The 15,655-nt window shown below is 41.5% G+C and overlaps 1 protein-coding gene across 2 annotated transcripts in view; it reads left to right on the top strand.

Annotated features, from left to right (window-relative positions):
• Positions 1-15,655, top strand: part of ptpn12 (protein tyrosine phosphatase non-receptor type 12) — a 70,663-nt gene that overhangs the window by 32,842 nt on the left and 22,166 nt on the right. For both annotated transcript variants that reach the window (XM_017706423.2, XM_017706422.2), the window contains exons 2-8: positions 1,167-1,275; positions 2,458-2,534; positions 9,383-9,478; positions 9,808-9,846; positions 10,125-10,196; positions 11,754-11,813; positions 12,726-12,868. In XM_017706423.2, the coding sequence (XP_017561912.1) occupies positions 1,167-1,275; positions 2,458-2,534; positions 9,383-9,478; positions 9,808-9,846; positions 10,125-10,196; positions 11,754-11,813; positions 12,726-12,868 (596 nt within the window). The remainder of the gene's footprint in view (positions 1-1,166; positions 1,276-2,457; positions 2,535-9,382; positions 9,479-9,807; positions 9,847-10,124; positions 10,197-11,753; positions 11,814-12,725; positions 12,869-15,655) is intronic.

Raw genomic sequence — 15,655 nt, 5'->3', positions numbered from 1 at the left:
AAAACTGTGAGCCTACTATGTTTCATTAACTTGTCTGTTTTAACTTTCATTATTTGCCCGTTTTGACATTGAATTATATCAAATGGCACCCATCTGGTCAAGAACCATTCCTGTTGTCTGCTGTTTTTTGAGGGACTGGAAATGGAGACAGTGGTTCATCCACCTGGCTCATGCAGAAAATGATTGAAATGGCTCAACTCAAGTGTTCATTGTCATCCAGTCAGATTTGGAAACATGGTCCACAAACTAAACTATGATATTATTATCTAACATCTATAATTATCTAACATAATTAACCAATTTCATCACTTGAACTGATGGAGCTGCATCTTAGAAGCACTGTTATCTATTTCATTTCAAATGTATGCCATTGAGGACATATAACAGTAGGCATCCTAGTTATGCCAGGCTGTTAGATTTAGATTTAAAAAGTTTGTGGATCAGCCTTACTGTACGAGCAAATATTTGTTTTAGCTGCCTCAGTCACAAATAGTATCTGACTGTGTAAATTTAAATACGTAACAGTGAATAATCTAGGGTGCTTAACATTGCGAGTCAACAGGAAGGAGATAAAAAGTAGTTGCACGATTGTGAAGTGTGTGTGTGTGTGTGTGTGTGTGTGTGTGTGTGTGTGTGTGTGTAATCTACTCTCATGCTTTCTGAGCACAGTACTTGGCCTCTTGGGCCCCATTAGTGGCAGGGCCCCTGAAAGCCTCCTCTCCTCCACACTGGCATGTGGACTGTTGGAAAAATGCTTTTTTCGTCTGTTGAGAAGATTTGGTAGCTCTCTCAGCAGCATGAGGATATGCTGAGACAAGATCTTCTGTTCATGCTGAGCTGAAGTGTCTGGATGGACTCATGGTGGAGGTGGCGGTGGAGGTAGCTTTGGTTCTTGTCGTGCTCCCATAGTGTATAGTTTATGTCTTTTAAGCTGCCAGGACGTGATCTGCACTAGGGACATCTAGAGTAAAGCGAGAAGCCCCAGGGCAGCAATTTCATCTCCATCACCCTCTCAGTCTGAAACACAGTCATTATCGTCTCTTCTCTCCACATTGATTCCTGCTCTTACACATTATGCTTCCTACACAAAGATAAAACAAGAATTCAGAAACGTTGCCTTCTGTTAATGCTATTTTTTTTTTTTGTTTGTTTTTCTCTGTCCACAGCGATTACGGAGATTATCAACCAAATACAGAACAGATAAAATCTACCCCACCAACGTCGGCGAGAAAGAAGAGAATGTGAAAAAGAACAGATATAAAGATATACTGCCATGTAAGTAATAAACAGTGTGTCTTGCCTTTTGATGACCAGGTTGTGGTATAAACTCAAGTGAATCATGTTCATGACACCGACTTTGGTTTTTCTTGTAAGCAAGTCAATGTCAGGGTAGCTGCTGTCAAGCTGCGGTCAGCTTTTAATTCTACAAATAATGGTATTCCTTAAGATGGATAACCCCAATCTTTGCTTACTGAGGATCATCTAATGTAATGTGGTTTTATTCCATGTCATTTTCGATCATCAGTCCATTCATCATGAAATGTTGACACAACATAAAGGGCAGCTGCAGTTTTATCCTTTTCCAAAAAGTTACGAGGTTCTTATCCGACTCTGACTATGAAAATTGGATGATCAGAAACATCTGGCAGTGGATCAGCACTGATACAGACTTGCTTGTATGTGTTATCACGGCATGCTGCCGTAGCTCAAATCTTTTTGCTGTTGAGTGTTTGATCAATACCCATTTCTGCACTTTAAACCAGCTGAAATAGTACCGCATCACTGATGTTGCAACTGGAGTAGAAAGGTTGAGTGACCCATATCAACAGTACCTACTATCAGTCTACTAATAGCAATTGATCCCACTTTACATTTGCGTGAACAGGCCTATTGATGTACAGTGCTTTGTAGAACACAAAGGCTTTTCACAGTGGGATCTCCCAGTTTAACATACACTTTTGCTCTCCGTCTCTGTTTCATGCACACTCTGCAAAAGGTTTTAAGGTGTAGAAATGTCCCATTTCCTCTTATATTGACTCTTGCAGTCATATGCAGAAGTGTGGGCTCTCCTGGTTTTGTGTGAAAGAAATTCACAGTTCTGCACATGTTAATGCACAATTGTTTATTTGCTGAATTTAACATATTGGGAGAAAAACCAGTTAATATGGCTTGTAATGATGGCACGTTTAATGTGTCTGACTTTTGCCGTATGATAAACCCAGTAAATAAATGAAACTGTGCTCTAAGATTTGTTGAAATTGTTTGTTGAGGATGGTTTAGCTTGTTTTTACTTAGAGAATCAATAAAACATGTCATTTGAACAGGGGTGAGCACAGTTTTACATGCAGCTGTGTATAACATGGTGTCTGTGTGGTGTCTCAGATGAAATACACCGTGTGGACTCAATGTACTTTCAGCCTGTTGCACTTTCTCAGTCTTGTCTTTCTCGTCCTTCAGTTGACCACAGTCGAGTGAAAGTCGCGTTAAAAACATCCAATCAGGACACGGATTACATCAATGCAAACTTCATCAAGGTACACAGCATTTTTGTGGCTATCGCTGTGTGTGTGTGTGTGTGTGTGTGTGTGGGCGTGTGGGCGGGCGGGTGAGAGGAGGGAGGCAGAAGCGGATGTGCAGATAATAGTTAATCAGTTTAGTGAAACGCACTGCAAATATTGTGATTCTATCATGTTCGCACCAGTGCATGCTTGAAGTTGCACAGCCATGTGTAAAAATGTAATTTTTTTCCTAAAAATGTGTTCCAGTGTTTAGAAACTACAACGCAGGCGTTCAGTGTGTTTGCATGCAGGGCTGGGCGATATGGTTAAAATGTTTATCTTGGCATTTTTCTGTCTTTTGGACATGAATATTCATACTTTCAGTCTAAAATGTCTTAAAGGGGTGACTTTCTTTGGTCAGAACAGACATAATTTGGAATAAACAAACGGTTGCCAAGTAGATTTAAAATATGTGTAGTAAGAACAAAAAAACTCCATTTTGAAATGATCTGTTAATCTGACTTTGAAAGGTCTATTTTTCATCAAATGAGCACGTGGACGAAGGGAGTTCAGTTATATTTGTTTTTTTATTGCAGAGCATGCTGTCTGTAGTAGTGAGGCTCCTTTTTTTGTTGCTAAGTCAGGGCCCACCCGGTCTCTTCCTCTCAGTACAGATACATTTTTAGCAGACATGCTTATCCAGAGCAACTTACTGTAATAGTTGAGTGCAGTATTAAAATTTTTGCCCGAATTCCTGCCTGAACAGGGAGTTGAACTCTGGTCTCCTATGTGAGATTCTTATCCACTGGGCCATCGGGCCACCATGGTGTATTATTGCTTTTCATTTTGCTTATGTGACTTGCCGTGCTCATTAGCATGCCCATTTCCAGATCATCAGCAATATATACTCACCGGCCACTTTATTAGGTTTTGCGTTCAGAACTGCCTTAATTCTTCGTGTCACACTTTCAACAAGGTGTTGGAAACGTTCCTCAGAGATTCTGGTTGGTTATTTGAGTTCCTGTTGCCTTTCTATCATCTGGAACCAGTCTGCCCATTCTCCTCTGACCTCTCACATCAACAAGGCATTTTCGTCCACACAACTGACCGCTCACTGGATGTTTCCTCTTTTTCGGACCGTTCTCTGTAAACCCTAGAGATGGTTGTGTGTGAAAATCCCAGCAGATCAGCAGTTTCTGAAATACTCAGACCAGCCCGTCTGGCTCCAACAACCACGCCACGTTCAAAGTCCCTTAAATCCCCTTTCTTCCCCGTTCTGATGCTCGGTCTGCACTTCAGCAGGTTGTCTTGACCACCTCTACATGCCTAAATGCACTGAGCTGCAGTCGTTTGATTGGCTGATTATTAGCTGTACCTAATAAAGTGGCCGAGTGTATATTGCCCAGGCCAGTATAAGATAGGAGAAGCAGCATGTGGTGAAGAACCATAACACAGAAATCTGCATAGCAAGATCTGCAAATTCTGTCATGATTACAGCAAACAAACAGTGGGCGCAAGCAGTGCGCTCCAATTAGGTTCACTGAGGGGAAACAAGTGCAGCTGAGGAACGACTGACAAAGCTGTGAAAACCCGAGCGCTGTTTCACCGCTGTAGCGCCAGTTTACTGTTTGTTGAGGACTTAAACTACAATTTCAAAAAGATGCAGACCTGTGTTCATGCAGATCTGTGTTCAGTTCAGCCACGATGCTCTGTACTTCATAAGAGATGAGGGTTCTGTCACTGTTTTATAGACAAAAGAGAAAAAGTTCCACCGTGTGTGGAAAAAACAGGGAAGAAGCCAGAGAGTGCAAATCCAACTGACTCATCTGTGAAAATGTGGCAGTAGTTTGTGCCTTAAGGCGTGTACAGTGGTCTCTATAACTGGCTCATTTATCTTTGAAGTTGATGTAAGTGCCCAGGTAGCAGGACAAGGCAGACAGATCCAGAGATGTTTTCAGGCCTGTGGGTGCAGCTTCACTGTGTAGTAAGACTTTAAACCAGCTTAAGAACTTAATCCAAAAAAAGCTGAAAGCTATATGCTTAAAGGCACATTCCAGCCTAAAACTAGTATTTCATATGTTCTTTGTCTTGTCTCGTCTCACACAGACACGTCATATAGCCATTGGAATTCCTCTCTGCTGTGATGAAGAAGTCCTGATTGCTAGCGTAGCCACTGATTTAGAGGCTAGTAAATCGCTGTTGTCGGAAGAAAACCTCGTATCTCCAAAATTGGAACTTTACAGGAGAAAGAAAAAAACACACTGTAGTTTTAATGCAAGTCATTGGAACCAGACATCTTTCCAAGTCATTTTGGGCTGTATCTTTTGCTCCATTCATCATGAAATTTACGCACAGTGTCCAGGGCAACAGGTCCTTTGAAATTATGTCAAAAACTGAAATGACTTTTTCCCCGTTCTGATGCTCGGTCTGCACTTCAGCAAGTTGTCTTGACCACCTCTACATGCCTAAATGCATTGATTTGCGGCCATGTGATTGGCTGATCAGCTATTTGTGTTAACAAGCAATTGAAAATAAATATAGTGGCCGGCGAGTGGCCATCGGTTATGCTTTGAACAACTCACATGTTTAAATCAGTGCAATCAAGGCCTCAGATTGACTATTTCTGTTGTAATAACAAGGAAAGAGTCACAAATAAATGATTTCTTTCGTAGGTTTTTACCTTTCTTTACCAAATGATCTTACCTTTGTTCTACCGGACAATATACAGGTATCATTGCAAGTCTGTTATTACACATTTCATTATCATTTCTGCTGAACTGTACCCCACCCGAGAGTACCCTTGCTGAAATTGGTTACCCTTGTTGCCTCGGGTACCAACAGTTCCAAAGCAGAACCTATCGGGTGGAGTGCAAAACACTGATCGATCAAATGCAGTCATCACAGAATCATCACAGTGTGACTGGAGTGAGATAAGGGGGCAGTCGTGGGTTGGAGGTTAGGGAACCAGCCTCGTGACGAGAAGGTCGCCGGTTTGATCCCCAGAGCTGACAGCACATGACTGAGGTGTCCTTGAGCAAGACGCCTAACCCCCAGCTGCTCCCCGGGCGCTGTGGATTGGGCTGCCCACCGCTCCGGGCAAGTGTGCTCACTGCTCACTAGTGTGTATGTAGCGTTTCACTTCACGGATGGGTGAAATTTCCCCGTTGTGGGACCAATAAGGGTCACTTAATCTTAATAAAAGATAAATTCCCTCTCAAAAACCGCTGTCTAGCCAGCATTTGCAGTCCGTGACTCACACAAATCAAAGGCAGAGTCAAAGGTAAATCAGAGCTTGAAGCTTCTCCATTGTTGATAATTATCATTTTTGTTTACTGTTAAAGCTCGATTAGAAGTTAAGGGAACTCCTCCTAGTTTGGCGGTTCTGTTGTGCAATGGGAAATGAACACAGGTGCTCCATCAGGGTTTTACAGTCTGAGCAAAATGCTCACATTTGCTCCTTCTTTTTAAATAATTGTAACCAGTTTTGATTTATGTGCTTGTATATGAGAACAGATTTTGGCCTGAATAACCGCTTCATTGCGCATATTCATGTGTGAATACCAAATTTTTCTTCAGTGATGCGTGTCAATAGCCTTGCATGGTGCTGTGTTTGCAGGGCATGATGGGAGAACCTGCCAGTTGGTTCGTAATGCATGTCATTAGAACCTTGATATCCTAATACATGATAAACTTGCATGGTTTGCACTGCAGTGAATGTAAATCTCAGAGTGGCCTCAGTTTGAAGTGCACTGACCAGCATTATTAGCCAGTATGGATAGTACTATGAAATGGCTGAGCAGACCAAACTTAAAACAACTGCCTGTATAAAGATATACCTTCTATTGATTAGACAAAAGACAGGAACACAAGTGAAATGAAAAACTGCAGGAAAAAGAACAGAATAAACACGGAATGACAGAAAAAGGTCCTAACGTTGTTCAGGCAACCTTTAACCGCTGTTGCTGAAGTGAACAGCGTATCTGACTGACGAGAGAAATAAAGAAAAAAGAGGGAATAAAGAATTTCGTATTACGTTTGTGCTCATGGGTTTTCTGTCTGTTCCTGTTTATTTCAAGTCAGGAACGCCAGTGTTCCTGCCAGAAAGCTTACTATAGAACCCTGGGCAGTTCTGGGTCCAGATACTGGGCTGCTTTGCCTACTGGAAAAATGCCTTAACATGCGGTCAGTCGTAAGGTTGCGGTTGGTCATCGTTCTGCTGTTGAACATAGTATCTCACAAATCAGCCAGTTAGCAGCTGCTCAGCGCACGTCTGATTATTTCATAGACTTTTTTTTTGGCTTTTCGTCTTTGCGGCCACTTCACGTTCGCAGTACATGTCGGTGGGTCAGTGACTGTTTGCCTCATGATTAGGCAGGAAGCTTTAGAGATATTGTGTTTGTAGTCGTGTTGCAGACAGACATGATGAGCGCAGATAAAGCACCGTTTCGGTGCCGTCGGCTTCGTTGGTGCTCAGTGAGGTCAGTAGTGTTTGTTCTACAACTTCACTTGATTTCAATGAGCTCACCTCTCTACCAAAGAACAGCTCATTAGTCCAATCAGATGCTGAGGCCGAAGCACGCATATAGAGACTGTGGCCCCTCGTAGATTCACTCGACTAACCCGTGTCTTAGGCTTTTTTTTTCTTTTCTTTTTTTTTCTTTTTTTTTTTTTCTTCAAACTTCCTGTCTTTGTTCCGTCTGTGCAGTAACGTGGATTTGAGAGAGTAGCTCATGGGCTCTCTGCTAGACTCAGACTTCTGCTTTGTTTTTGTTTTTTTATGCTGTATATTTAAAGCAGAGCACATCTGTGTGAGATAAATATGTGATTCTGCTTTGCTGCTTGTATACAGTTGTATTCCAAAGTTCAGGAACGTCTGGCGAAATTATGCGTCCAAGTTATAATAAGTTCACATTCTCTATGGCGAACCCACTTCTGCACGTTTTAATACACACACTGTACATGATAAATATAACATAAATAAACATGATATTACCTGCAAAAGCTTATGGCACATTTAAATGTTTTAATTCAGCGGAAATTGTGCTGTTCCGTTTAAGTTTGCTTACTGTAGAGTACAGGTACCCAGGCTTGGTCCTAGAATACCCCCTGCCCTGCACGCCTTGGTGTTTTCACTGCTGCCAACGCACCCTTATAAGTTGAGGGGCTTCTTAATGAGCTGATTAGCTGGATCGGGTGTGTTGGGAGGCTGCTCCAGGGCCAGGATAGGGAGACACTGCTGTAAAGAATGTATTGACCTACTCACATATCATCAGTTGGAGAAATAAATCAGTAGGTTGTCAGTAAGATAATGTCAGTATCAGCGGCATAGTTATTGTGCCGTTCCTACACACTGGTCACTGTTTACAGGATTGTTGGTCAGTGTATATGATGTCTCATGATACTGATTACATAGTGTCGTATTGCCACCTCTTCTTGTGTTGCTTAACTGTGTGACGGCTCTACAGATCAAATGTAAATTGTCACTATATGTGCATTTGCTGCGATACAGAATTGAGCACTCTATTCAATCAGTATTTTTTCCACTGCTGTGAGCATCTTGAACATTGTTTTTTATTTTGTAATATTCAACCATAACAACATAGTACGGTGTAAACTAACATAAGACAACTCCGTTCGGTTTTCCTACACCCTAGACCCGTCCTGGTCTCTCTGCTCCACTCAGAGCAATATAATAAAACAGTATAAATGAACACAAGTACAAATACAAAAAGGTAGATAAAATACTTTGGTGAATAGAAACTAAAACTGACACATGTACATACTCATACATACACCAACATATTCAAACATACACCTGCATATACATAAACACACAGTACCAAACCGTATTAATATTATATATTAATGTTAGTAATTACCTCCATTATAGTATCATTGAAACACCATTTCTAGATCAGTCACATTTTATTTATTTATTTATTTATTTATTTTACCCCATTCCCTTTCAATATAGGAGCCCAAGCCCGTTCAGTCTCAACCCTCAAATTTATAGCCCTAAAATTAGGGCAGTAGCTGGAGTTCAGCGTCGCATAGAAGTCATATGATGTATTATAAAGAAACAGGCCGAGGGTCTTCTCAATCAGATGTGTGTAAACCTTCAAAGTATGTTTATAAAAGGTAGCCAGGTGTCAAAAAACATATCTTTTGAACCTCTTATAGTGAACTTGATCTTTTCCATTTGAATGTGGGCCAAAACTTCATTAATTTGTCTTTAGTTAGAGATGATCCTTCAGGTCGTGTACCAAATAGAGCCAGTAGAGGATGTGGATCAATTACGACACCATGGATGTCATTAAAGATGTCTTAAATATACTCCTCCAGTGCTGTGAGCATCTTGACCAATCACATAAGTGTTTTGGACGTTTTGAAGAATCAGGGTATTTGTGTAATCCTGAGAGTCTTTGCGTCTCGTACTGATTCACAAGTATTGTATTGTGTATATAATCACTGCCCCAAAAAATACTTTCCAACTGCATATTTCACTCCAAAGAGAGCGTAATTAGGCCTCTTTAATTAGATTTAGTGCAGTGCAGTGATGTGAAATGTCGACACATCATTTTATTCGTAGTTTTTGATTGTATTTCTTGAAAAAAATACAAGGAAGGAAATCCGTCTCTATATATAGTTGATTATTGGGTATCATGGAAACCTATTGACCTATCTTGATATTACATTGTTACCATATCACTCCATCTATAATTGCAAGAGGTATTCCAATCCTAATACGTAGTAATATAATCGCAGTACTAGTTTTGCTCAGATTGTGCAATTTTACTGTCTTACCAGTTTTATCCATTAACATTCACAATTTATGTTCGTACGTCTTCGTTAACACCTAATTTCTTCTTGTGGTTTGTGAACAGGGAATAGACGGGCTTGAGGCCTACATTGCCACGCAGGGCCCACTGCCCAACACAGTCATCGACTTCTGGAGGATGATCTGGGAATACAATGTTGCTGTGAGTGGTTTCACTTGCATCAAACAATGAGTTGGAGGCTGTATCTGTGCGTGCAGTGCATGAGCTAATGTACCCACACAGCATTTTACTGTTCAATAGCCTGCCACTGTCTTTCCCACATAACCTCACTGTGTCTATTTGCATGCACTGTAAGTGATGAGCAGCATCTCATTCCAATTTCTCTGTGACAGTGTGTTCATAATGTTTATTTTGGGCAGATAAGCCACATCAGAGCAAACGTTTTTGACATATTTGTCTTGAACAGTGTTGTTTAGATATACCTTTAATGCTTGTAGGTGTAAAATGTGTTTTTTTTTTCTCCTCTGTAGGTGATTGTAATGGCATGTCGAGAGTTTGAGATGGGCAGGGTAAGAATGAATGTTCCCACTCATTTTACGTGTACTCATTAGAGCACTGAGGTTTTTTCTTTAATCGTCAGAGATTGTGAGAGTTAACTCCTTTTCCACCAGGAGCTCACCGAGTTTCACAAGCTTTAATGTGGATTATGTGGTTCAGGCTGATTTAGTCATGAACCGCTCGATAAGGCTTTTTACGTAACACACCCGTTCTGGTAGCGAGCAGCCAGCCATGTCATCACAGCTGGTGGGATTAGCTTTAAATAAAAACATCTGTTTCCTGTCTGCAGAAAAAATGCGAGCGGTACTACCCCCAGTTCGGAGATGAGCCCATGTCCTTTGGCCCCTTCAGGATCTCCTGTGTGAGTCATCGCTTCCTGACTACATATCCCAAAATGCTTCACCCTTTAGCAGCCGGCCAGCCATAGACATGCTTATTACGCCAGTGCCAGTCTGTGCAGTGACTACGCAATAATACATGAGAGGATGAGAGGATGTGTTACACCATAGAGCAGCACAGGAGTGCCCGTATTTCACAGCAGGGAAAACACTTTGAATGTGTTATCGGGGATGATCCAGTGGAATCCAGATGTCTGAGACCTCTGGGAATGTCTGGGAATTTTTATTTAGGCTTGGAAATAAACAGCAGAAAAAAATGAGCATTTTGAAAAATGTAAAAAGAAGAAAAGTTATGACCAGATTCTGCGCTACTTCTAAGTCACTTTTCAAATTTAAGCCTTCGTGCAAATCTGATCTCTTCCATTAACGCTCGTCGATCGCTTCAGACACATCTCAGATAGATTTGATCTACTAATCGGAGGCTTTTATGAAGTCCATGCCGCCATGCGTGTAAATAAAGCAAAAGGGGGCATCATATCAAATGCTAAGCAACTCTGAACTTTTCACGAATGTTTGATATTTTCGCTTCACTTGTTGTGCAGATATTATAATTTGTACTGATAAAGCACAACTCTATTCAATTCCAACAGAACGCTGGTCTCGTCCCTTTGCATCCCATTGTACATGCAAGGTATTAATACGCCTGCTCATATTAAATGCTTCATTCATTTTTATTTAAAAAGTGACATCAAATAAAAACCTAGAGCTGTTTAGCTGTATCTGGAATGGCCACTAGGATTTTGTGAAGGGAGGAAGGATAACGTGCAAATTCACTGCTATCCTCTTGCTGCCCTTTATAAATGTGAAGCACCTCATTGACCTGGCTTGTAACTCCCTCCCTCCCTCACTTACTCTGTTGGTCGGTCGGTCACTCTAAGATTGTCCAGAAGGGTGAGATTTTGGTTCTCTAGTAACTAGAGTGAAAACAACCTTGTGTTAGCTGATGAGTCTATTGAGCATTGTAGTTGTACGAGAACATACTCTCTAGGAATTTTGGAGTACGGGTGTTGGTGCTTCGCATTGATGACACTTTGTCTCTTTATTGTCTTGCAAATTGTTTTCCAAAGCCGGTAAAAGTGATATACATGTTATAGTTAAACATATGAGACCTCTAATAACAGAGCTTTTGAATCATTTTGTGACTGAATACTGTAAGGTAACGGTAATAATAACAAAGTTTCTCAAAAATTAAGTTAATCAAGTGGACGCTGTCAGATGTCAGTCAAAATGGCCCCTTTCTTGTCAATGTAGGAGGGTTTTTTTTTTTTTTTTTTTTTTTTTTTTAGCAGTTAGTTACATAACGAGTTCTCCGTCAGTTCCTAGCTGCTGGCTGAGTGTATAAAAATTGTGTTGTCAGTGTCACTATTGTGGAAACTATTTATTCCAGGAATCAGTTCATTCTGAGATCATGCAGCACAATCATGAAAATGATCAAAACATCAATAAAATCAAATGCTCTTAAATCACTCACAGAGACATCTGTTCATTCACTCAACCTGTTTGTCCTTTTTGATTTTCAGGAATCGGAACAACCCCGAACTGACTATTTTATTCGCAGTCTAACAGTAGAGTTTGAAAACGTGAGTCTACTGCTTCCCTTCAACTCTTTAACTCTAGAACATGTGTTGGAACAGCAGGTTAAATATTCTGTTTCTGCTCCTCTCTCTCTCTCTCTCTCTCTCTCTCTCTCTCTCTCTCTCTCTCTCTCTCTCTCTCTCTCTCCCTCCCTCCCTCCCTCCCTCCCTCCCTCCCTCCCTCCCTCCCTCTCTCTCTCTCTCTCTCTCGCACGCTCGCTCTCTGTCTCGCTCTCGCTCTCTCTCTCTCTCTCTCTCTCTCTCTCTCTCTCTCTCTCTCTCGCGCGCTCTCTCTCGCTCTCGCTCTCTGTCTCGCTCTCTCTCTCTCTCTCTCTCTCTCTCTCTCTCTCTCTCTCTCTCTCCCTCTCGCGCGCTCTCTCTCGCTCTCTGTCTCTCTCTCGCTCTCGCTCTCTGTCTCTCTCTCTCTCTCTGTCTCTCTCTCTCTGTCTCTCTCTCGCTCTCTCTCGCTCTCTCCCTCTCTCGCTCTCTCCCTCTCTCACTCTCTGTCTCGCTCTCTGTCTCGCTCTCTGTCTCTCTCTTGCTCTCTGTCTCTCTCTCGCTCTCTCTTGCTCTCTCGCTCTCTATCGCTCTCGCTCTCTGTCTGTCTGTCTGTCTGTCTGTGTCTGTCTCTTGCTCTCGCTCTCTCGCGCGCTCTCTCTCTCGCGCTCTCTCTCTGTCTCTCTTGCTCTTGCTCTCTCTCGTTCTCTGTCGGTCTGTCTGTCTGTGTCTCACGCTCTCTCTCTCGCTTGCTTGCTCTCTCTCTGTCTGTCTGTTTCTCTCGCTCTCGTTCGCTCGCTCTCTCTCTCTCTCTCTCTCTCTCTCTCTCTCTCTCTCTCTCTCTCTCACTCTCTCTCTCTTGCACTCGCGCTCTCTCTTTCCCTCTCTCGTGCTCTCTCTCTCTCACATATCTTCCTTTAGGAGACTCGTAGAATAACACAATTCCATTATATCAACTGGCCTGACCATGATGTCCCCTCGTCCTTTGACTCCATATTGGACATGATAGCGCTGATGCGGGAGTACCAGGAGCACGATGACGTTCCGATCTGTGTGCACTGCAGGTAAAGTCTGCCCTCAGATAGCTGTGGTAGTTAGATTAAGAACACTATCATGCTACTGTCCTGACGCTTGGCATTTGGCACCTTCACCTTAAGTCCATCACACTGGCGTTATGTAGTGTCATGTAGAATCACGCAGCAGCCCTGCTGTTGTTGACATTCTGTCTGAGCAGTTAATGGCAGCTGTGGCTTCCAAAGAAAGATGGCAAGAAAAGGCCAGTTTGATTAGAGCTGATCATCTCTACCACATTGCCAGGTTATCTTTGAGTCCTGTGCATTATGGCCAGTGATAACACAACCAGGCATCTGTAATTCCTTCGTAAATACTGCATCAGCAAACACACTGCTGGAGCTGGAAGCATTCAGATTACTAGAATCATTTATTATGTCTGCGGAAGGGTCCAGAGTGTCCCGTTCTAGTGGAGTCTATTGGTCAGTGCTTTTCATTGGAGCTTTGTGTGTGCACAACTGAATGCCTGCATCAGCAATAGATGAACCTTGAAGTAGCTGAATTCATTAATGAGGAGACGTGTCTGGGCATGTAGGAAATGGCAACCGTAAAATTCAGAATCAACTGTGAGCAGCTCTTATTCTGCTGTATAACAACAATTATAGACAACTACACAACAGTAAATCAGAGTATAATAACAAAATGCAGTTTCTAAACCTTTCTCAACAGTCGAGTCTTTGCAGGTTTCAGTCTGCAGCCTGATGGCAGAGTGTGAGATCAGAATCAGAATCCTTTGTTGATCCCAGAGGGAAATTGCAGTTGTTACAGTTAAAGAATAAACACTTTAATTATTTAAAACAAAGATAAAGAGAAATTTGCAATATGTACGCAAGATTTGAGTTATTATGAATATAGTAAAGTGGCGGTGACTGTGATAATAAATATGAAACATAGTATAAAGCAGTTCAAATTATTTAAATTATTGTCCCTCTGAGTTATTGCACACACACATATTATTATTACTATTATTATTATTATTATTATTATTACTAGAACTATAATTACTTATTAGATATTATTACTTATTAGATTAAATAATGGCCCTCCAATGGACTGGCGACCTGTCCAGGGTATATCCTGCCTTCGGCCCGATGACCGCTGGGATAGGCTCCAGCACCCCACGACCCCCCCACCCCCACCCCCGCCCCCTGCGACCCTGAAACCGCAACCGGAGAAGCGGCTTAGAAGATGGATGGATGGATGGATTAAATAATAAATTATTATTATTAGATGTCGAATAAAGAGGATGAGTGGAATCATTATAATTGATTAACAATCCATGACTGTGTTTCTGCTTAACTGAGTGGTTTCTGTGTGTCATGAAACGATGCTGAAGGTGAGAACACAACAGGACCGTTTAACCTTCTGCATCGTACTGGTGTTGATTGTGAATGGAGGGGACACAACGTATATGGGACTTGATGATCTTCCATGCTCCTCTACAGTGGGCTATTGGCAGGGCTGAGTGGTGACATCATGTCTGGCCCCCAGTGCCCCCTTATGTGTGTAGGCGGGGGAAGGGGACGGAAGTGGGAGTGTGTATAGAGGGGAGAGAAGCTCTAAACTACCAGCTCAGCCTTTTCCAGCCCCTTTGATCTCTGCCCTTAATTAATTACACTCAGGAAGTACCTTTAGGCAGGTCGTTATGAGCTCAGTTGAAGCCATATGGATGGTCTCACGGCTCACAGTAACCTTAATGCAGATTGAACACACACAAACACAGTCACAGTTCGGTTAAAGAAGTCTTGTGTGGGAAACTATATGCCCCCTAAAACTGTCTTCAACTTGATGTAGGGTTTGGGGTTATTTATTTATGTTTTGTGGATGATTTATTTTCTTCTCAGCCGTTCTCATTGTGTTCCATCCGCAGTGTAACATTATATGCTTATGTTTATTGTAATGAAATATGAGGGATTGCCCATGTTAGCAAATTATAATACGGAATGTCTTTGCTGTGATGACTGATTTAAAGGAGTAGTTTAAGGAAAAATCAATCAAAATGAATCAAATCAATCAGCCAAGACGCGTTTGGTGTCCAGAATTTGCTTCTTTACTTCTTAAAATTGAGCCGCGAGACTATAGTCTATATATATATAACAGATGTCAATAGTCACCCAAATTTTTTTTATTCATAAATACATCCCCAAATGTTCATCACAAATCATAACCAGGTCTTGATTATGGTTGCATTTATATCTTCAGATTAAAGATTCGACAAAATTTCGACACCAAAACAAGTCCTGACTGACTGAATACGTCTGAGAAGTGGAAAATTGTGTAAATTAGTCTTTTCACTGAAATGTTCATTCTTTACGGTCGCCTGTTCTGCTGAGCTTGATACTTTAGTGGATTTTAGGAGAGAAACTCCTCACTCTGTTTAGAGATGCCTTAACTCTCAGTTATTGTGTTTGAAACTGCAATTGAGGAATAACGAAAGAGGTTTGCTCAAAGAAGTGCAGTATTACATTATTTTGAGGTGTAATGGTTAACCCCTTATATGGTTTGGCATGTTCCTCAGTTTCTAGGTCGCGTTTCTGTTTGTGTTGCGGTTCAGCATGGAAAAAATAAGCTGACTCTAAATATCAGATTGTTTATTTATTTAGCCGTCATTTTTGCTGTGCCTATGTTCAGTGTAGGTCATGCAAATACAAATCAGAAGTTTTTTTTTTATGAAATGTGAATGAAATAAATTGCTCCTTTTGCAAAATTGCTGCAAAACAAAGTTGCACAGACCAAAATCTTGAAAAGAATAAGACAAACGCATCAAGAGGTGGAGCAGT

Source organism: Pygocentrus nattereri, chromosome 11 (genome assembly GCF_015220715.1).
Source record: "Pygocentrus nattereri isolate fPygNat1 chromosome 11, fPygNat1.pri, whole genome shotgun sequence".
Lineage (NCBI taxonomy): Eukaryota > Metazoa > Chordata > Actinopteri > Characiformes > Serrasalmidae > Pygocentrus > Pygocentrus nattereri.
The sequence above is the reverse complement of the archived record's forward strand: the minus strand, read 5'-3'. Positions and strand labels throughout refer to the sequence as shown.